The following is a 16159-nucleotide window of genomic DNA, read 5'->3' as shown; positions in this document are numbered from 1 at the left end:
TCTGTGCATTATTGAAGACTATGTCCACAGTAGTAAAATTTTTGGACAAAATTCACTCTTAATAGGTTTATTTCAACTAGTAAGTCACTTAGAAATTTACTAGTTATAGTCTTGGAGGGGGTGTTTTTTCAATTTGTATTTGAAATAATTTCAGATTTATAGAAAACCTGAAAAATATTATGGAGAGCTGCAAGCCCTTTATCCAGATTCATCAACTTTTAGAAATTGCTATATTTTTAAATCATTCCCTCTGTCCATTTACATATGAATATATACATGCATTCATATATGCATACATATATCTTATTCTAAGCCATTTGTGAATAGGTTGCATATATCATGTCTCTTTACTCTGAATACTTTTTTTTTCACTCTGAATACTTTAATATGTATTTCCTAAGAATGAGGATATTCGCGGGTGTGGTTTTAAACCAGTGATTTCTGTATCTGCATTTGTCATCACTACTTTCAGAGAGAACATTATGCAGACACAATTACTGTAATATCTGGAACTAGGGGAGGAAATTCAGAATACTCTAAATTACACTTTTATTTTCACTTGAGTAGCTCATATCTTATTAGTTGTATCTTTAAATATACATAGTCAAATAAGGTATGAGTAGGTTAGAATATAGGCTAACATATACTACTTTTTAAACAAACCTATTAATTTGAAATTTTAAACTCAGATTAGGCATCCTTTTCTAGGATCTCTATTCTGAATTATAAAAACCTATTGGGTTACTGTTTTTAAGCAGGCTGAGAAAAAGGAGCCAAAAGAGTTTTAATATCATGGTTTATTGATTAGTAGATTTATCTGTGCAGCATTAAAATGATAAAGGAAAAGGAATGAGCATAGTTTTGTTTTACCTTTGAATTAAATTTTAAAAATTTAATGTTTTTTCATTGTTTAGTAGCTAAATTATAATTGTGATGATATAGTATATTTATATAACATTCATTTATCAAATATATCCATCCTTTCTATCAACAGGCATCTTTGTCACTCCTTATAATTGCTTCTCAGTTTTTAAGCCTGTAACTGAAAAAACATTTATGTTGAAGTTCATTGGTTAAAAGTAAAATGACAGTCATTACTTCTATTTACTTATAAGACTTTTCAGTGAGAACACAAGATTTTTTCTGATGAAGTACTTTATGCTACAGTTTGATTCTATGTAGTTCTCTTGTGTTCACTAATAAAAATGGTACTATCATACATAGCTCATGGTTCATATTGAAATGACCTTATCTATGCTTTATTGATGACTAATGGATATGCCTTTTTATTCTGATTCTAAATCCTGATTTTGTCATATATCTCTCACTGTGTGCTAATGTCATTCCTTCTTTTCCTGTTGTACTAGACAGGACACTGCTTCAGAATCAAGGTGATTAGAGGTCTAAATATGTTCTTATAAAAATTCATAAATTCTACCAACCAAATATCATTCTCAGTTTTAAAAAAGCAGTTTTGGCTGTCTCTTGAATGCATGCCAATGTTCCAATGCTATGATGATTATATAGTAGGGGAAATGTGATGCCTGGTATAATCAAAGATCACAAATGATCATATAAAATGTTGATTGCAAACAGAAATCCTGTTTCTACTCTATTCCATGTTGACAATTCCCCAGTACTGTGCTGTGGCCTTCAATCAAAGCCCGATTTTAATTTTGAATTAATAGACATGAATTTGCTCATTAGAGGTACATATGTATATATAAGGAGTTTATTTCAAATCCCGAGGAGGTGCAGAAATGAGCATCCTAAAAGAAACATACTCATAAAATCTAATCTGGTTTTCACCCAAAGCAGATTGTTAGTCTATTTCTGTACACCTTAATTCTTGACGTGTTGGTTACTTTAAGATACTGCTGAGGCCTGCCAGACTTCCCACTGGTCTGGACAAAGGAAAACACCTACTTCCTTATTATGGAAGTCTGACCACATCTGTAGTGACATCTCTTCCTCTTGACCCGCATGCTTTTTGGTAAACATCCAAAATCATGGCTGAACAACTTAACTGAAAATGATTATTCTTTGCTTTGTTCTAGTTCTATACTTAGCTTATATCAGGAATCCAGTGAAAAACAGACTTACCCATCTTCCTATTTGGAGCCATTAACATTTAGCTTTCTTTCTAGCTGGAATGAAAACACATATTAAAGAAGGAGAAAAAAGAAAATCATTTTGGCCACACTGATAAGATAAAAAGTGACTTCCTTTTGAGACTTGTAACTGACTAATACTTTTTAATGTTTGGGTGTAAGATCTTTAAATAATACTTCTTACCTACTTTTAAAAGCCTAATTGAAATGTTAGTTGTACTGTATGTCCTTCTAGATTCTACTACAGGCTTAGAATTAGGTCTGTTTATTACCTTAGAGATCATTTGGCCTATAATTCCTTACTTTACATATGGTTAGATTGAACCCCAGGGATGTTTTAGATCTTGCTTTATATTATTTTCTTCATTTCAGGTTTTAAGGATGTGAGTAAGCAAATGAGCTAGCTGTTCAGAGATAGTGTAAATTCCAATGCAAAGAACTTGATCTTTTAAAAATTTGCCATTCATTGTAGAGTTTAGGAAATAAAACACTTTGTTTTTCTCATTCTTTTTTTTTTAACACATTGTTCCACTGATTGATCTATGATTCACAGCTCAGATTCTATATATTGCCTTCCACTACAATAGTTCAATGTCAATTTTATTTAATTAGTAAAGCTTTTCCATAGAATGATAGAATTATCCCCAGTTGAAAGCCAGGACTTAGACAAACTATTAGTGTACCTGATGGGATTATGAGTTAAATTGTACTATCGATCCTGTGGAAAAAGCTAAAGTTTGATCACTATGTTGTTCCATAAGGTTTTCTTGAGGCATTTACAAAGAGAAAGTTTTTTCAGGTTTCTGTCACATGGTTGCTATCACAGTAATCAAGTCTTGTTTCTATCTTGAGTTGTAAAAGGTTGTGATTTAGATATAGCTTTAGTCGGTGTTAGTCACTTGTTTGGACTTTATGATGCTAGTAGTTTTAGATGGGTTGGAGGGGTTGGAGGATGGGGGGCTGCTCAGCAGAACAACACTTCTGTAAAACCGGTCCTGGCCTAGGAGTTCAGCTTTGGGAAGAGTGTATCTGTGTTGCCTCCAGGGGTGGGGCAGGGGTGGAGGGAATAAAACATGATTGCAACCTTAAAGTTGAGTCCCTGTGACTGGTCACCAAGACACCTTAATTAATAGACTATCCAGCAAATTAATTGTTATGAAAGCAGACCAGTATGTATTAAAAATTCTGCATTAACACAAGAAGTATAATGTTAATTTAATAGTTGATGTGGTGAAGGCTCCAATGGCTTGGCCAAGATGTATCAAAAAATTATCTTAAATTGTGTGGGAGGGTTATAGCTCCCAAAGCATCATAGCTTTGGATGCATGCTTTGTCCAGAAGGTTTTGGAAATGCCTCCCAGCCTATGGGGTGATAACACGTAAGAGAGGGTATTTCCTCCCCTTATAAAGCTCTTATTGACTCTTTTCCGATTATGGTTCTTAATTGGAAGAATGATAAGACTGGTAATAGGAAATACATATAGAATACACCAATACAAAAATATGTGGGAATTCTCTACATTGTATTTCCTTCCTAGTTGTTCATTTATAATGTCATAAATTTTCAATAGAGGTAATTCTGGCACAAAATACTATTCCCGAATATGTCTCTTGGGAAGCAGTTTAATGATGCGCATGTTGATGTTCCAAAATGCAAAAGTAGGAGGGAAAAAGACTATATGAAAAAAATGGTTATTATTTGTCTTGTCATTTAAAAAAATATAAAGATAATGAATACACCAAATATGTATAGTCCACCATATTATAGTGTGTTTTGTATTTGATCCTGTTATTTAAAAAAAGTATTTGATTTTGGAATGGAGTTATTTCAGAAACAAAAAAGACATGAGACATTTACATAAATGAACAAACACCTAATACTTTGAAGTTATTTCTCTGCTGAAACATATGACTTTATCTATTAAAAAAAAAAAGTGGAAAAAGGAATACTGACCGAAAGACTTAATGCTAGTTAGAGACTGATTTTTTTTCACCAGAAACACACAAGGTACTCAGGTTCCTAACAGCTTTAGTTTTACAGTCCAATTAGTGCTTTGTCTGAAATAAAGCAGGGTATTTACATCGGCATGATGAACTGCCGTGCCTATGTGTCTGGATTCTGGAGTGCCTGGGTTTGAATCCTGGCTCCCCATTTACTATCAGTGGAACTGTGAACAAGTTACCTAGATCTCCGTTTTCTCATTAAAAATGTGAATAGAAATAACACCTACCCCATAACGTTTTTGTGACGATAAAATGAGTTCATACTTGTAAAATGCCTAGGACAGTGGCATCACCACCTTAGGAAAGTCAGATTGCTGACCAAATGTAAATCAAAAGGTAAGCTGTGGTAAGTTGCTTTATATGTACTGACTGTGAAACCCTTATCTGGACTCTGACTTCTGCATACATGACTTCTCTAACTAAATTAAGCAGGGCAGCTTTTGCCTTATCTCAGCCACCAACCTGCTTTTTCAGGATGCCCTGTTTTAGTGCAAGATGAAGGATCAATGGTCTGTTATATAAGTTCTTTTCAGTATATTATTATCTTATATTATGCCTATTACTTTTGGCTTGTAAATTCTGACTTAAATTCCTGACATAGGAAGAAAATGTGTCCATTGGCAATTTATTTAGATTATAGGATATACAATTTTAGATGTTATGAGACTTTCAAACATGTAACAGGCTAATGTGAGGGTACTGTATGGTCCTGTTTTATACCCTTTACCCCCAAAAGCACATATTTTAGAGACAATAATGATAGGAGTCCTTTCAGTTGTATTTTTAGTTAATTGGAAGGTGATTTTTACAAGATGTTTTAATTACATCATTAAATTATAAAAGTTTCAGAATCCTTTGGTTTAGTTTACTCTAGCTTGTTTGTTAGGGCTGCTAAAAAAAAGTCAAGAGGAATTATGGAATGTTTACTCCAAGAGGCATACTGAAATAGGTACATTTACAGAAGTCTTTCATTAAGCTTTCTAGCCTTAAATTATAAATTTAGATGCCCTTATATAAGACAGGAATAATACTTAATTGGAAAAAGATGCCTTAAGTTGTTTACTAACACTGCTGTCATTGTCAGTACCTACCAGTGCCATCCACAGCTCAGTCTGTACTTTTGGAAAAGAGAGCTGTTAGAACTTTAAGCCAGAAAGACTTAAACATCATGCTACCAACACAGGGTTTTTAAAAGGTATTCTTTTATTTATTCCTGGCATGTTAGTCTAGCCAATATGATTTTTTCTGTCCATTTTACTTAGCCTTCTGAGTTAATATTTCATGTGGTTTTACAATATTAATGTATTCAATGGATATTTGTTAAGTGCTTACTATTATTTGCCAGTAACTATACCAGGAGCTAGACATACATCCATGAATACTGCGCATTTAGCAACTAACTGCTGGTAAGATAGTGTTACAAAAATGAAGATACAGAGTACTTCAAGAGTGTTTATCGGTATATGACTATTATTTACAGAATGTTTGAATCACAGTTTCCAAAAGGGAAATACTTGAGTTAATTCTTTCCAAAGTGAAAGTAAAGATGAATGAATTTATTCAGTATTATAGGGAGTTTTGAAGCATGGACACATATTGGGGCTATAATTTTATCTAGGATACATAACAAAGGGGTTTGACTTTATTGAGATGTATTTATCAGCTACTTTCTGAAGTATCATATTATGACACTTGCTAACTGTACAACAGCTTTAAAAAAAAAGATTTTATTTATTTATTCATGAGAGACACAGAGAGAGAGACAGAGACACAGGCAGAAGGAGAAGCAGGCTCCCTGCGGGGAGCCTAATGCAGTACTCCATCCCAGGACCCTGGGATCATGACCTGAGCTGAAGGCAGATGCTTAACCACTGAGCCACCCGGGCATCCCTGTGCAGCAGCTTCTTAACCTTAGTTTAGCTGATCCAGAAGCAATGCTTCCAGGAAGATCAGGATTAGAGATAACTGGACTACCTGATGTCTATGAGTATGTAAAATGAATAAAACCATGACAGGCAGGTGCTGCATTCCTCTCCTGACTTAAGTACTGACTCTTCTTAACTCCATCAAAAGTCCTGTATTTTTACTTGGTGGTATCACCACCTGTAAATATTGTTATCTTTATCATTTTCTCAGGAAAGCTCAGAGGCTTTGAAACTTAATATTACCACTACTAGCAGTCACAATTATTGCATGGAGTTCCAGCTGTTAGCATAATTAGTGTCAGAAGTAAGTTTGAGGCATAATGAACTTTTACTGCAGAAAGGTGTAGCATAACTTAGAATGTTCTTTCCTAGGAAAAGAAATTTTTATTTTTATTTCTATTTATTTATTTATTTATTTATTTATTTATTTATTTATTTATTCATTCATTCATTCATTCATTCATTCATTCATTCGAGACACACAGAGAGAGAGAGAGGCAGAGGTAGAGGGAGAAGCAGGCTCCATGCAGGGAGCCCGATGTGGAACTCAATCCCGAGACTCCAGGATCACACCCTGGGCTGAAGGCGGCACTAAACCACTGAGCCACCCAGGCTTCCCGGAAATGAAAATTTTAAAACAGACCGGCGTTTCCCACATGTTTGTTTCATAAAGCAGTAATGTAGAAAGATGTTACACCTGAAACTCCCCCCAAATTATGGGGTCAAATGATTTAAATAAGTTCACTTATTTAAATTTTTGAAATTTACTTCATTCTTTGAGAGTCATAATACATACCAGCATAATACTGTCTCTATGAAGTCCTGCTGTAAAGAAATGTTGCATACTTTTTATCTGAACCTAGCCAATCTTATTGACCACAGTTTTTTTTCCTTAATATATCACCTGATCATAATCCCAAGGATTTTCAGGTTACTTTCTGCCATGATCCAGATATTGGTGGCTAACAATTTGTGGAGAGATCTTAACAGCCACAGGCAGTGAGAAGCTATCTTTCTCAGCTTATTCTGTAACAGTATAAGGAAAGCTCTTTATGAGCCATCTATGGAATATTTACATGTTTAGAATATACTTTTAAATTTTTTAGCAAAGCATGAGTTAATTATTTAAGCAACCTTTGCTCCTCTGTATATATCCTTCAGTTCCTCAGGTCAGGACTTGAAATGGTTGGCTTCTATGGAATGAGTAGAAACAGGTGAGCTGTTCATGATGAGCTGTAGCTTGGATTGCATTTTTCCCTAGGATATGGTGGCCTGGGTGACTAGTGTGGCTAGGGACCCATTACGCCATGTTGCCTGAGGCTTGTGCTTGCCAATGGCAGAACTTGTGAATGGCTTGTGCACCATGTCATTGTGAAGAACCATGTCATGTAGTTCTCCTTACAAGTTATGTATTTTTTTGCTTTCCACAGTGATGGAGAGGGGAGAAAAAGGACCTCATCTACTTGCAGCAATGAGTCCCTAAACGCTGGAGGAACCCCTGTCACCCCTCGTCGAATCTCCTGGCGACAGCGTATTTTCCTCAGGGTTGCTTCTCCCATGAACAAATCTCCCTCAGCAATGCAGCAGGGTCTGTATGGTACATGCTAAAGAACTACTCCTTCCCAGTATCATAAACTAAAGAAAGGAATGCAATGCTTTGGGTACAAAGAGATTTAAGTGATTAGAGTAGAGAAATAACTTCTGTTTCCATATCTGATACAGTGGTTAACTTCTCAGTTATCATGAGAACATAATTAGACATTCAGTAAATGCTTGTTGCATGAGCAAGTGAATGAGTGAGTTTCCCAGACTGAGCACTATGATAGTGCTAGAAAAGCATAGATCTTTTTATTAGAAAAGTAACCTATACTTTTACAAGAGTCACATATAAAAGTGACATAGAAATGTTCAATGATAGAGAAATGGATACAGATACACTAGGCAAATGTCAACCAAAAGATATTAGACCTTTTAGAAATTAAAACAAAGGCATCCAAAAGGGCAAAGTAAATATAACAATAAACAAAGATACAACAATGATGAGAGCATGCATAATTAGATAGCCTTGAAAGCTAGAAAGTAGATTTCATAGAATGTTAGGGAGAAATGAATCAGTAGCTCTCGTGGAATATTTTTAACATACTCATCTCTGAAAATTAAATACAGAGAAGGTAAATATAGGTAATATTTGAGAAATACAATTCAACAAGCTTGATCTGATATTTATATAGAACCTTGCCCCCATAGGATTAAGTTCATTCATTCTTAGCACACATGGAACATTCCTTAAAGTTAATTAGGTATTTGGCTACAAAGGCAATTTAATTTAGTAAAACAATCATAAAGATTCGTACTATATTCTCTGATAACAGTGAAAAAAGGAAAGAATCAAGAATGAGAAGACAACTAAAATATTTCACATATTTGGAAACAAAACTACTAGAAACTAGAAGGAAGAAAATATGATGTTCAGTGCTTTACACATCAACATTGAACGATATTTAGAGGGCATTTCTAAAATCAGGAAAGACAAGACTCAAATATACTAAGTATTCAAGAAGCTAGAAAAGGAACTACAGAGTACAATTTTTAAAAAATTTTTTATTAAGGAGATAAATAATAAAAGTAAGGGCAGAAGTCAGTAAGAAAAAAAAAAACAAAACAAGAAAACAACTGACATTCCTAGAGAAAAAATTAACTCTGCGTAGGGTGGCCAGAGAAAGCTTCACAGAAATGTTGGATATTATATTTACACTCATTGCTGGGCGAAGCATGTTTCAGAAAGAGGAACTAGCAAAGGCCTGACATCATTGGAGAGAACTTTGGAGGTGAGAGAATTATGAGAAATTTAGCATGATGGGAGCAGAGAGTGGGAGGTAGAACCAGAGGCCAGAAAGGTTCCAGGAGGCCAGAGTCTAAATCCATCTGTATGCTATTTGCAGTAGTTTAGACTTTGTGCTTTTAGATATAAGCAACCATAGAAATGTTTTAAGAGACACAATCATGTTTGTTAATAGGAAAATAATTGGCAGGAGTGCAAAAGATGTCCTGGAACAGAGGGAGAGCGTGGGGTCCAGGAATTGGGTAAGAGAACATTGCAGGAGCAAGCAGAGGTGCCGAGCCAAGACATGCCCAGTGTTGTTCAGCTGCTCTTCTCTTGCCGGTTTCTGTTGGTAGATGGAGACCTTTAGGACATCACCCTTACCTGCTCATGAAATCTTTTTGCTTTGCACAATCGGTGAATGTACAAAGATAAATTGCAGAAGTGTTGGGCTCTGGGGAATGCCATTTCACTTGAGAGCACCTATCTTATAGGTCACTTTGTGCAGAAAGAAGAAGTGGCGAAATTACATGTGCTTTCATTTCACTGAGAGAGGGAAATCTGGCAGGGGAATTTAGCTTTGTGAATTTACTTAAATCGTTAGTTCCAGAAATGCAGTTACTGGGAAAGTGGCTTTGTGAAAAGCTTTAAAGGTGGAAGATGGGATGAGAGAACACCAATTCTAGACAAAGCTTCCCGTAGTCGGGGTTACTACTCAGGAATGCCTCTCACTGTTTTCTTCTCTGCAGATGGACTGGACAGGAGCGAGCTGTTGCCATTGTCCCCTCTTGCTCCAACCATGGAGGAGGAACCGCTGGTTATATTCATGTCTGGGGAAGATGACCCAGAGAAATCCGAGGAAAGAAAGAAAGCAGAAGAACTGAGGAGTTTGTGGAGAAAAGCCATACACCAACAAATCTTGTTGCTTCGAATGGAGAAAGAAAACCAGAAACTTGAAGGTTAGCCATTCAAACAGGGCTAAATGATAAGATCCTAGAATTGAAGGGCTTAGGTTAAAACCACCCCCAGGCTCCTCCACACTCATTCTCAGAATGTAAATACACTTCTTCTAGGATTTTACTGGTTATAATTGCTTAGTTTTATTTTGTGAGGTTGCTATGACATGGGAATTTTCAGCTTAAAATATTTGCCTTTTTGTTTAATAGATAAAACTTCAGATACCTTTAGAGTATAGTTGGGTAATACAGGATGTGTAGGTAGTGTGGAGTCAATGTATTTGATATGGCTGAAAGTTTAATATTATTGTGCATTACTTAGGAGAAAAACCCTTAAACATGAAAAAACACATTCTCTTCTTTTTAAATTGATTTTCAACTTTTAGGCTAATTGTATTCATAATAGGAGAAATGTGCCTATTTCAAATAAATTCTGTTTTGTACCCAGTTCAACTATCTAATTACCTGTTACCAAATCAAAGTTCCTATTTTTTTCCATTGTTGCTTTATACATTTTCTATTTAAAAAATCATATTCAAATCATTAAATTTGTAATTGGATAATTTACTCTATGTACTGTGCCATTTCTGTGCTTTATTGCTTGGTTTATAAATACCAAATCCTTTAGAATGTGTTCTCCAACTTTGAAAGAATGATATTTATCCCACTATGAACCACGCAGAAGGAGATGTGCAGATGATACCAAAACTCAAAAAATGTATTAATGTTATTATATTTAGCAATTCACTTTACCTAAAAGGGGCTTGTTTTTCACATTTGTAAAATGAAAGATTCGGCTTAAGTAGGTCCTTTGACTTACAAGATTATTGGAAAATGTACAATCTAGGTTTTTCTCTGGCTTGCTTTTATTGTGTTGTCTACAAAAAGCTTTTTCAGTACAGGCATTCACGTTTCTGTGTTCATCACCTATCTTAGGATTCCTCTTACTACACCTAATATTCAGTTTGGTTTTTAAATTGAACAATATTTAGTTTGCAGGGGGAACAGTGTATTTTCTTTATTACTGTTTTATTGGCAGAATGGAAAGTATATGAGGTTTTAAATAGCCCTAGGAAATTAATCTTCTTTTCTTTCAAATTAAAAAACCAATGAATTGCTATTGATACAGATTTTAAAAGTTAGACGTGATAAATGGTATGCCCACTCGAGCATACATAGATTTTGAGAGGAACTGCATTCATATTCAAGATAAGACAAGAGGTGACGTTTAGCAGATATGATTAGAAACCTTTATTAGTCTATATTTCATTACTTAACTAACAAAGACAAAAAATAGTTGAACTTATTAAAATGCTAGTCAATGGATAATCACTTATTGATGGTTTCTAATTTTTTGCCTAGTTAACCAGTGAGGGCAGATGTTGACTGCTCTTACTCAGCATTTTGTTCTCAGGGCCTGTGGCTGGTATATAGGTCTTGAATATTATTTTAAATGAATAATGATCTAGAGAAGGTTGCAGAGGGGAGAAAAGGAAATGTGCTTTGTTCATTGTAAACAAAAATCATTAATAAAGTTAGATATAGGCTATATATTAATCATTAGCTTTAATGAACCCACTTCTTTAAAAAATATGATTATCATAGAGAAATATAAAGCAAATATTGAGAAGCAAAGCTAAACTCTGCTAGAAAGCCATCTAGTGGTATCCGGGAGGAGGATTTCTGTAGTGAAACTTGGTTTTGATTATGTCTGGACTTTTAAGTAGAAATTTTTGGTGCCTTACTTCAATAGCTGTATTATAAGATATTTAAATTCTTTGAAATGGTTTCAGACACACTAAGTAAAGGGTAATACTCCTTCTGCTGTTGTTTTTGTGCTGTCGAGGACTTTGGATGCATGACAGATTTGTGTTGCAGAAGGTAAGGGGTTGAACACTGTGAGCTTGAATGAATACACATTGATCTGAGAAAGTCCTGTTCAATGTGACCCTAATGAAAGAGAGGAAAAATAGCTAAATGTTTTTTCTTTGTTTTCCCTTTTGGAGTAAATTACTGAAGATAAAGAACACATTAAGATAGGAGTTGGCTTTTATAGGCCTTTTTAAAAATGAGCTCTAGGCTTATATTTTAGACCATCAAATGAGAGAGAATTCTGTACTATTTTTTAAAATGGTGGTAGTGTTAATTTCAGCAAAGTGAATTTTCCTCTTTAAGATTATTAAAAATAAACACAGGGACACATGGCTTAGCATTTTTAAAGGCAGTATCAGTAACTCTGAAAATAGTTGTAAAAATTGATCAGGTCATCATGGTCAAATATTTCTCTAATTAAGGTTAGTATGAGGTATTGTTTTCTTCTATATGTCATATATAAAATACTAATGGTGTTGAAAATGATGCAAGTTTTTGCTTCTGAGGCTATTACATTTGTCAAAAAAAAATTTAGTGTATAGCCTATCAAACATGGTTTGTAAAATGCCTAGCAGAGTTCCCATCTGTAAGATATAGAGTAAACCCTCCTTGGGAAGTCCTTCATAATATTTTTTTTTTTACATGAAATGACTCAAAGTTTGGAAACCTTTCATGTATCTTCAATTTTTTTAAGTTTACTTTTTGAGTAGATGTTATTGGTGGATTCCTAAAATTCATTCAGTATGATTTATTTTTACAAATACAGCAAAATGTTAAAAATGGAGTGTTTTAAGAACTCACTGGTTTTACATAAATTCTTTTGTTTTTCTTAGCAAGCAGAGATGAACTCCAGTCCAGAAAAGTTAAACTGGACTATGAAGAAGTTGGTGTATGTCAGAAGGAAGTCTTAATAACTTGGGATAAGAAGTTGTTGAACTGCAGAGCCAAAATCAGATGTGACATGGAAGATATTCATATTTCTCTTAAAGAAGGTATTCTGGATATTTTTTTTATTTGAGTATAATTGATCCACAGTGTTACGTTAGTTTCAGGTGGATCATCGTAATCATCTTTTTTTTTAAAGATTTTTTATTCATTTAAGAGAGTGTGTGTGCACAAGCAAGAGCACGAGCAGGGCGGAGGGGCAGAGGGAGAGGGAGAAGCAGGCTCCCTGCTCAGCCCCACTGTGGGGCTCGATCCCTGGACCCTGGGATCATGACCTGAGTTGAAGGCAGATGCTTAACCAACTGAGCCACTCAGGTGCCCATGTAATAATCTTTTCTAAAAAAAAAAAAAAGTTTAGAGATTTTTTGATTGTGTAGCTCAGGCTTATGTGCTTTGCGTATAAAAATGGGAGTAATTTGCTTTGACTACAGTCAGTGACTCAATTGGGAAAAAAGTGCTAATGGAGAGACTGTCCCTGAGGAGTTAGCAGACACTTTTTCTATAGATTTTCCTGTCTTTTTTCAACCTGCTGTTCTTAGCTCTACGTTGATGACCAAGGAACGAGTGAATGCATTGGTACAGGTCTTGGATCATATCCATAAAAATAATTTAGACTTACAGACTTGACTCATTTCCATCATTTGGTCAGAAATGTTTATATAAATATGTGTATATTTATATGTATATATATGTTTACCTACACGAATGTATACATAAACAGATTAATATTTTTATTAATCAGGGTTTTCCTTCTATCTGTGTGTTCCTTTATTTTGGAAAAAAATGCTTTCATTTAGCTATTAAAACTACATTGTTGCTCTGCCATGTAAAATGACTGATATTTAAACATCTTAAATTTAACATTAAAACTAGCATGTATTTGAGGTGCATTTCTGTGATCCAGATATTAAAATGTGAATCTCCGTGGCCTGCTTAAACTGAGTATAAAATAAAAATCCTAAAATAGCCGAAGAAATCTGATAATGGATTTTGTTTTAAAAGCTTATGATTAGGGATCCCTGGGTGGCGCAGCGGTTTAGTGCCTGCCTTTGGCCCAGGGTGCGATCCTGGAGACCCGGGATCGAATCCCACGTCGGGCTCCCGGTGCATGGAGCCTGCTACTCCCTCTGCCTGTGTCTCTGCCTCTCTCTCTCTCTCTCACTGTGTGCCTATCATAAATAAATAAAAATAAAAAAAAAAAGCTTATGATTAATGTATGAAACTATTACACAGTTTAAATGAAGTTGAGATTAATTTTGTAAGATGCTACATTTACAAGCCTAATATATTGGTTTTTTTTTTTCCTTGAAGATATGGAAGTCCTAAAGATTCTTATTGACTGCATTATTTGGGACACAGTAGTGGTTAATAGAATGTGTGTGAATGGTTGATCACACTATTTGTTGGTATGACTTTTTTTTTTTTTAATTTTTATTTATTTATGATAGTCACCCACAGAGAGAGAGAGAGGCAGAGACACAGGCAGAGAGAGAAGCAGGCTCCATGCACCGGGAGCCTGACGTGGGATTCGATCCCGGGTCTCCAGGATCGCGCCCTGGGCCAAAGGCAGGCGCCAAACCGCTGCGCCACCCAGGGATCCCTGTTGGTATGACTTTTAAAGATTTTTTAGAGGTGCTCATCTTTCCACTTTCTATAGAATACATTTTAAACTTAAAAAAAAAATTATTTGAGAGAGAGCACATGCATGAGCAGTAGGAGGGTCAGAGGGGGAGAATCTCAGGCAGACTCAGCTTGTATCATGTACTCCAGAGTGGCTGAACTACTCTGGGGTCCAATGTATGTCCCAGATTGTTTCCTGCATGGAATGCTCCAGTTCTCCTTGCATTCCTTCTTCCCTACCTCTCTACTTGCTCCCCATTTCCCATCATCCCTTTATTTCCACCCCCACCCCCCACTCTTTCTTTCTCTCCCCATTCCTTGCCTACAAGGGCACTCAAACATTCTTCTTCCTGAGGGATTGCTGCCCACACTCCCAGCCTGGAGAATTCTGTTATCTTTTCGCTCTCAATTCAAATACCGTCTCTTCAGTAATAGCATGCCCTTTCCTTTCTTCCACTAAAACAAATTCATTTCCTGCTATTATTTTTCTCACAATTCTTTCCCTTTAACTGTGCTTATCATAATTTGTAATTTTGTATTTATGTATATTTTGTTTAATGTTTTTCTCACCCCACCCCACATACCTAGCACCTAAGAAGCATTTTGTGCAAATTATTTACTAAATGGCTACATGGGGCAGCCTGGGTGGCTCAGCGGTTTAGTGCCACCTTCAGCCCAGGGCCTGATCCTGGAGACCTGGGATCGAGTCCCACGTCAGGGTCCCTGCATGGAGCCTGCTTCTCCCTCTGCCTGTGTCTCTGCTTCTCCCCCTCTCTCACCTCTCTCTGTGTCTCTCATGAATGAATGAATAAATAAATAAATAAATAAATAAATAAATAAATAAATAAAAATTAAAAAAAGAACAAACGGGTACATGGATGGATGAACAAATGAATGAGACTAATTCCTGAGAATGGATTTATTCATCTACCAGGAATGAAGTATCCTCAGTACCATTCTCTATAATTTGCTACATGTTAGATGTTCAACAAATACTTGTTTTTGTAGTGAGTTGCCTTCTTGCAGAAATATTATTGGATGGATAATAAAACAGCCCACTCATGTTATTAGAGATACATTTAATGGGCTAATGAATGTTACCCCAAAAATTGACATTTTACATGTGACCATTCATTCATTTATCCAATGAATATTTAAGAAACAAGATACATTAGGATTTTCATCACATACAGATGACCATTTGCTCACTATTCTCAAGGAGCTATCAGAGTGGGGAAGATAGGCCAAACATGAAATGTAGAGTTAGCTCATCCAAATATGGTGATGTTAGAGTATGTGTCAGATAGTATGTGAAAAGGAAGTGATTATTACTCCTAAAGATGTGAGGAAGAACTTCAGCAAGAGGATTTTATTCAGGCTCAGCCATTAAAGATGGATAGAAATACACTATGCAGTCAAGTGGGGGAACTTGGAAGTCCATAGGCAACAGTAGGAACAAGAAACTGGAAGTGTGAAAATAACTGTAGGCTTCTTTTACTTAGCATATGGTGTAGGATGGGAGGTAATGTCCTGAAGAAGGTAGTTTGGAGGTATATTGTGGAGGACCTTATATATTATGTCAGTGAGCCTGAGTTGTACCTTTTGGACAATAATACTTTTGGTTTATGCAAATAATGGTGCTGAAGTTCAAAAAGGTTAGTGCTATGAAACCTTCCTTCATCAGCTGGGAACTCAGAAACCTATTCCCTATGCAGTTTATATGAATTGAAAATACTTTGTGAGGTAGGACACCTGCACTGTACAGAATTGTGTTCTGTCCCTCCCAGTGCTTCATATTCTTTGACTTAAAAAACAAAGTTTTGGGCAGATGCCTGGGTGACTCAGTGAGTTGAGCGTTCACCCCTTCGGTTCAGCTCAGTTCATGATCTTGGGGTCATGAGATTG

The 16159-nt window shown here is 35.6% G+C and overlaps 1 protein-coding gene across 11 annotated transcripts in view; it reads left to right on the top strand.

Annotated features, from left to right (window-relative positions):
• The window catches only part of TBC1D4 (TBC1 domain family member 4), a 180800-nt gene that overhangs the window by 146949 nt on the left and 17692 nt on the right, over positions 1 to 16159 (top strand). For 6 of the 11 annotated variants that reach the window (XR_005376399.1, XR_005376397.1, XM_038569750.1 and 3 more), the window contains 4 exons: positions 1368 to 1391; positions 7471 to 7637; positions 9611 to 9820; positions 12523 to 12681. Coding sequence is in view for 9 of the 11 variants with exons in the window: in XM_038569750.1 (XP_038425678.1) it covers positions 1368 to 1391; positions 7471 to 7637; positions 9611 to 9820; positions 12523 to 12681 (560 nt within the window). In the remaining 2 variants the exon portion in view is untranslated. The remainder of the gene's footprint in view (positions 1 to 1367; positions 1392 to 7470; positions 7638 to 9610; positions 9821 to 12522; positions 12682 to 16159) is intronic. The other 5 variants (XM_038569752.1, XM_038569749.1, XM_038569751.1 and 2 more) reach the window with 3 other exon arrangements.

Source organism: Canis lupus, chromosome 22 (assembly GCF_011100685.1).
Source record: "Canis lupus familiaris isolate Mischka breed German Shepherd chromosome 22, alternate assembly UU_Cfam_GSD_1.0, whole genome shotgun sequence".
NCBI classification, from domain to species: Eukaryota; Metazoa; Chordata; class Mammalia; order Carnivora; family Canidae; genus Canis; species Canis lupus.
This window is presented reverse-complemented; position numbering and strand designations above follow the sequence as displayed.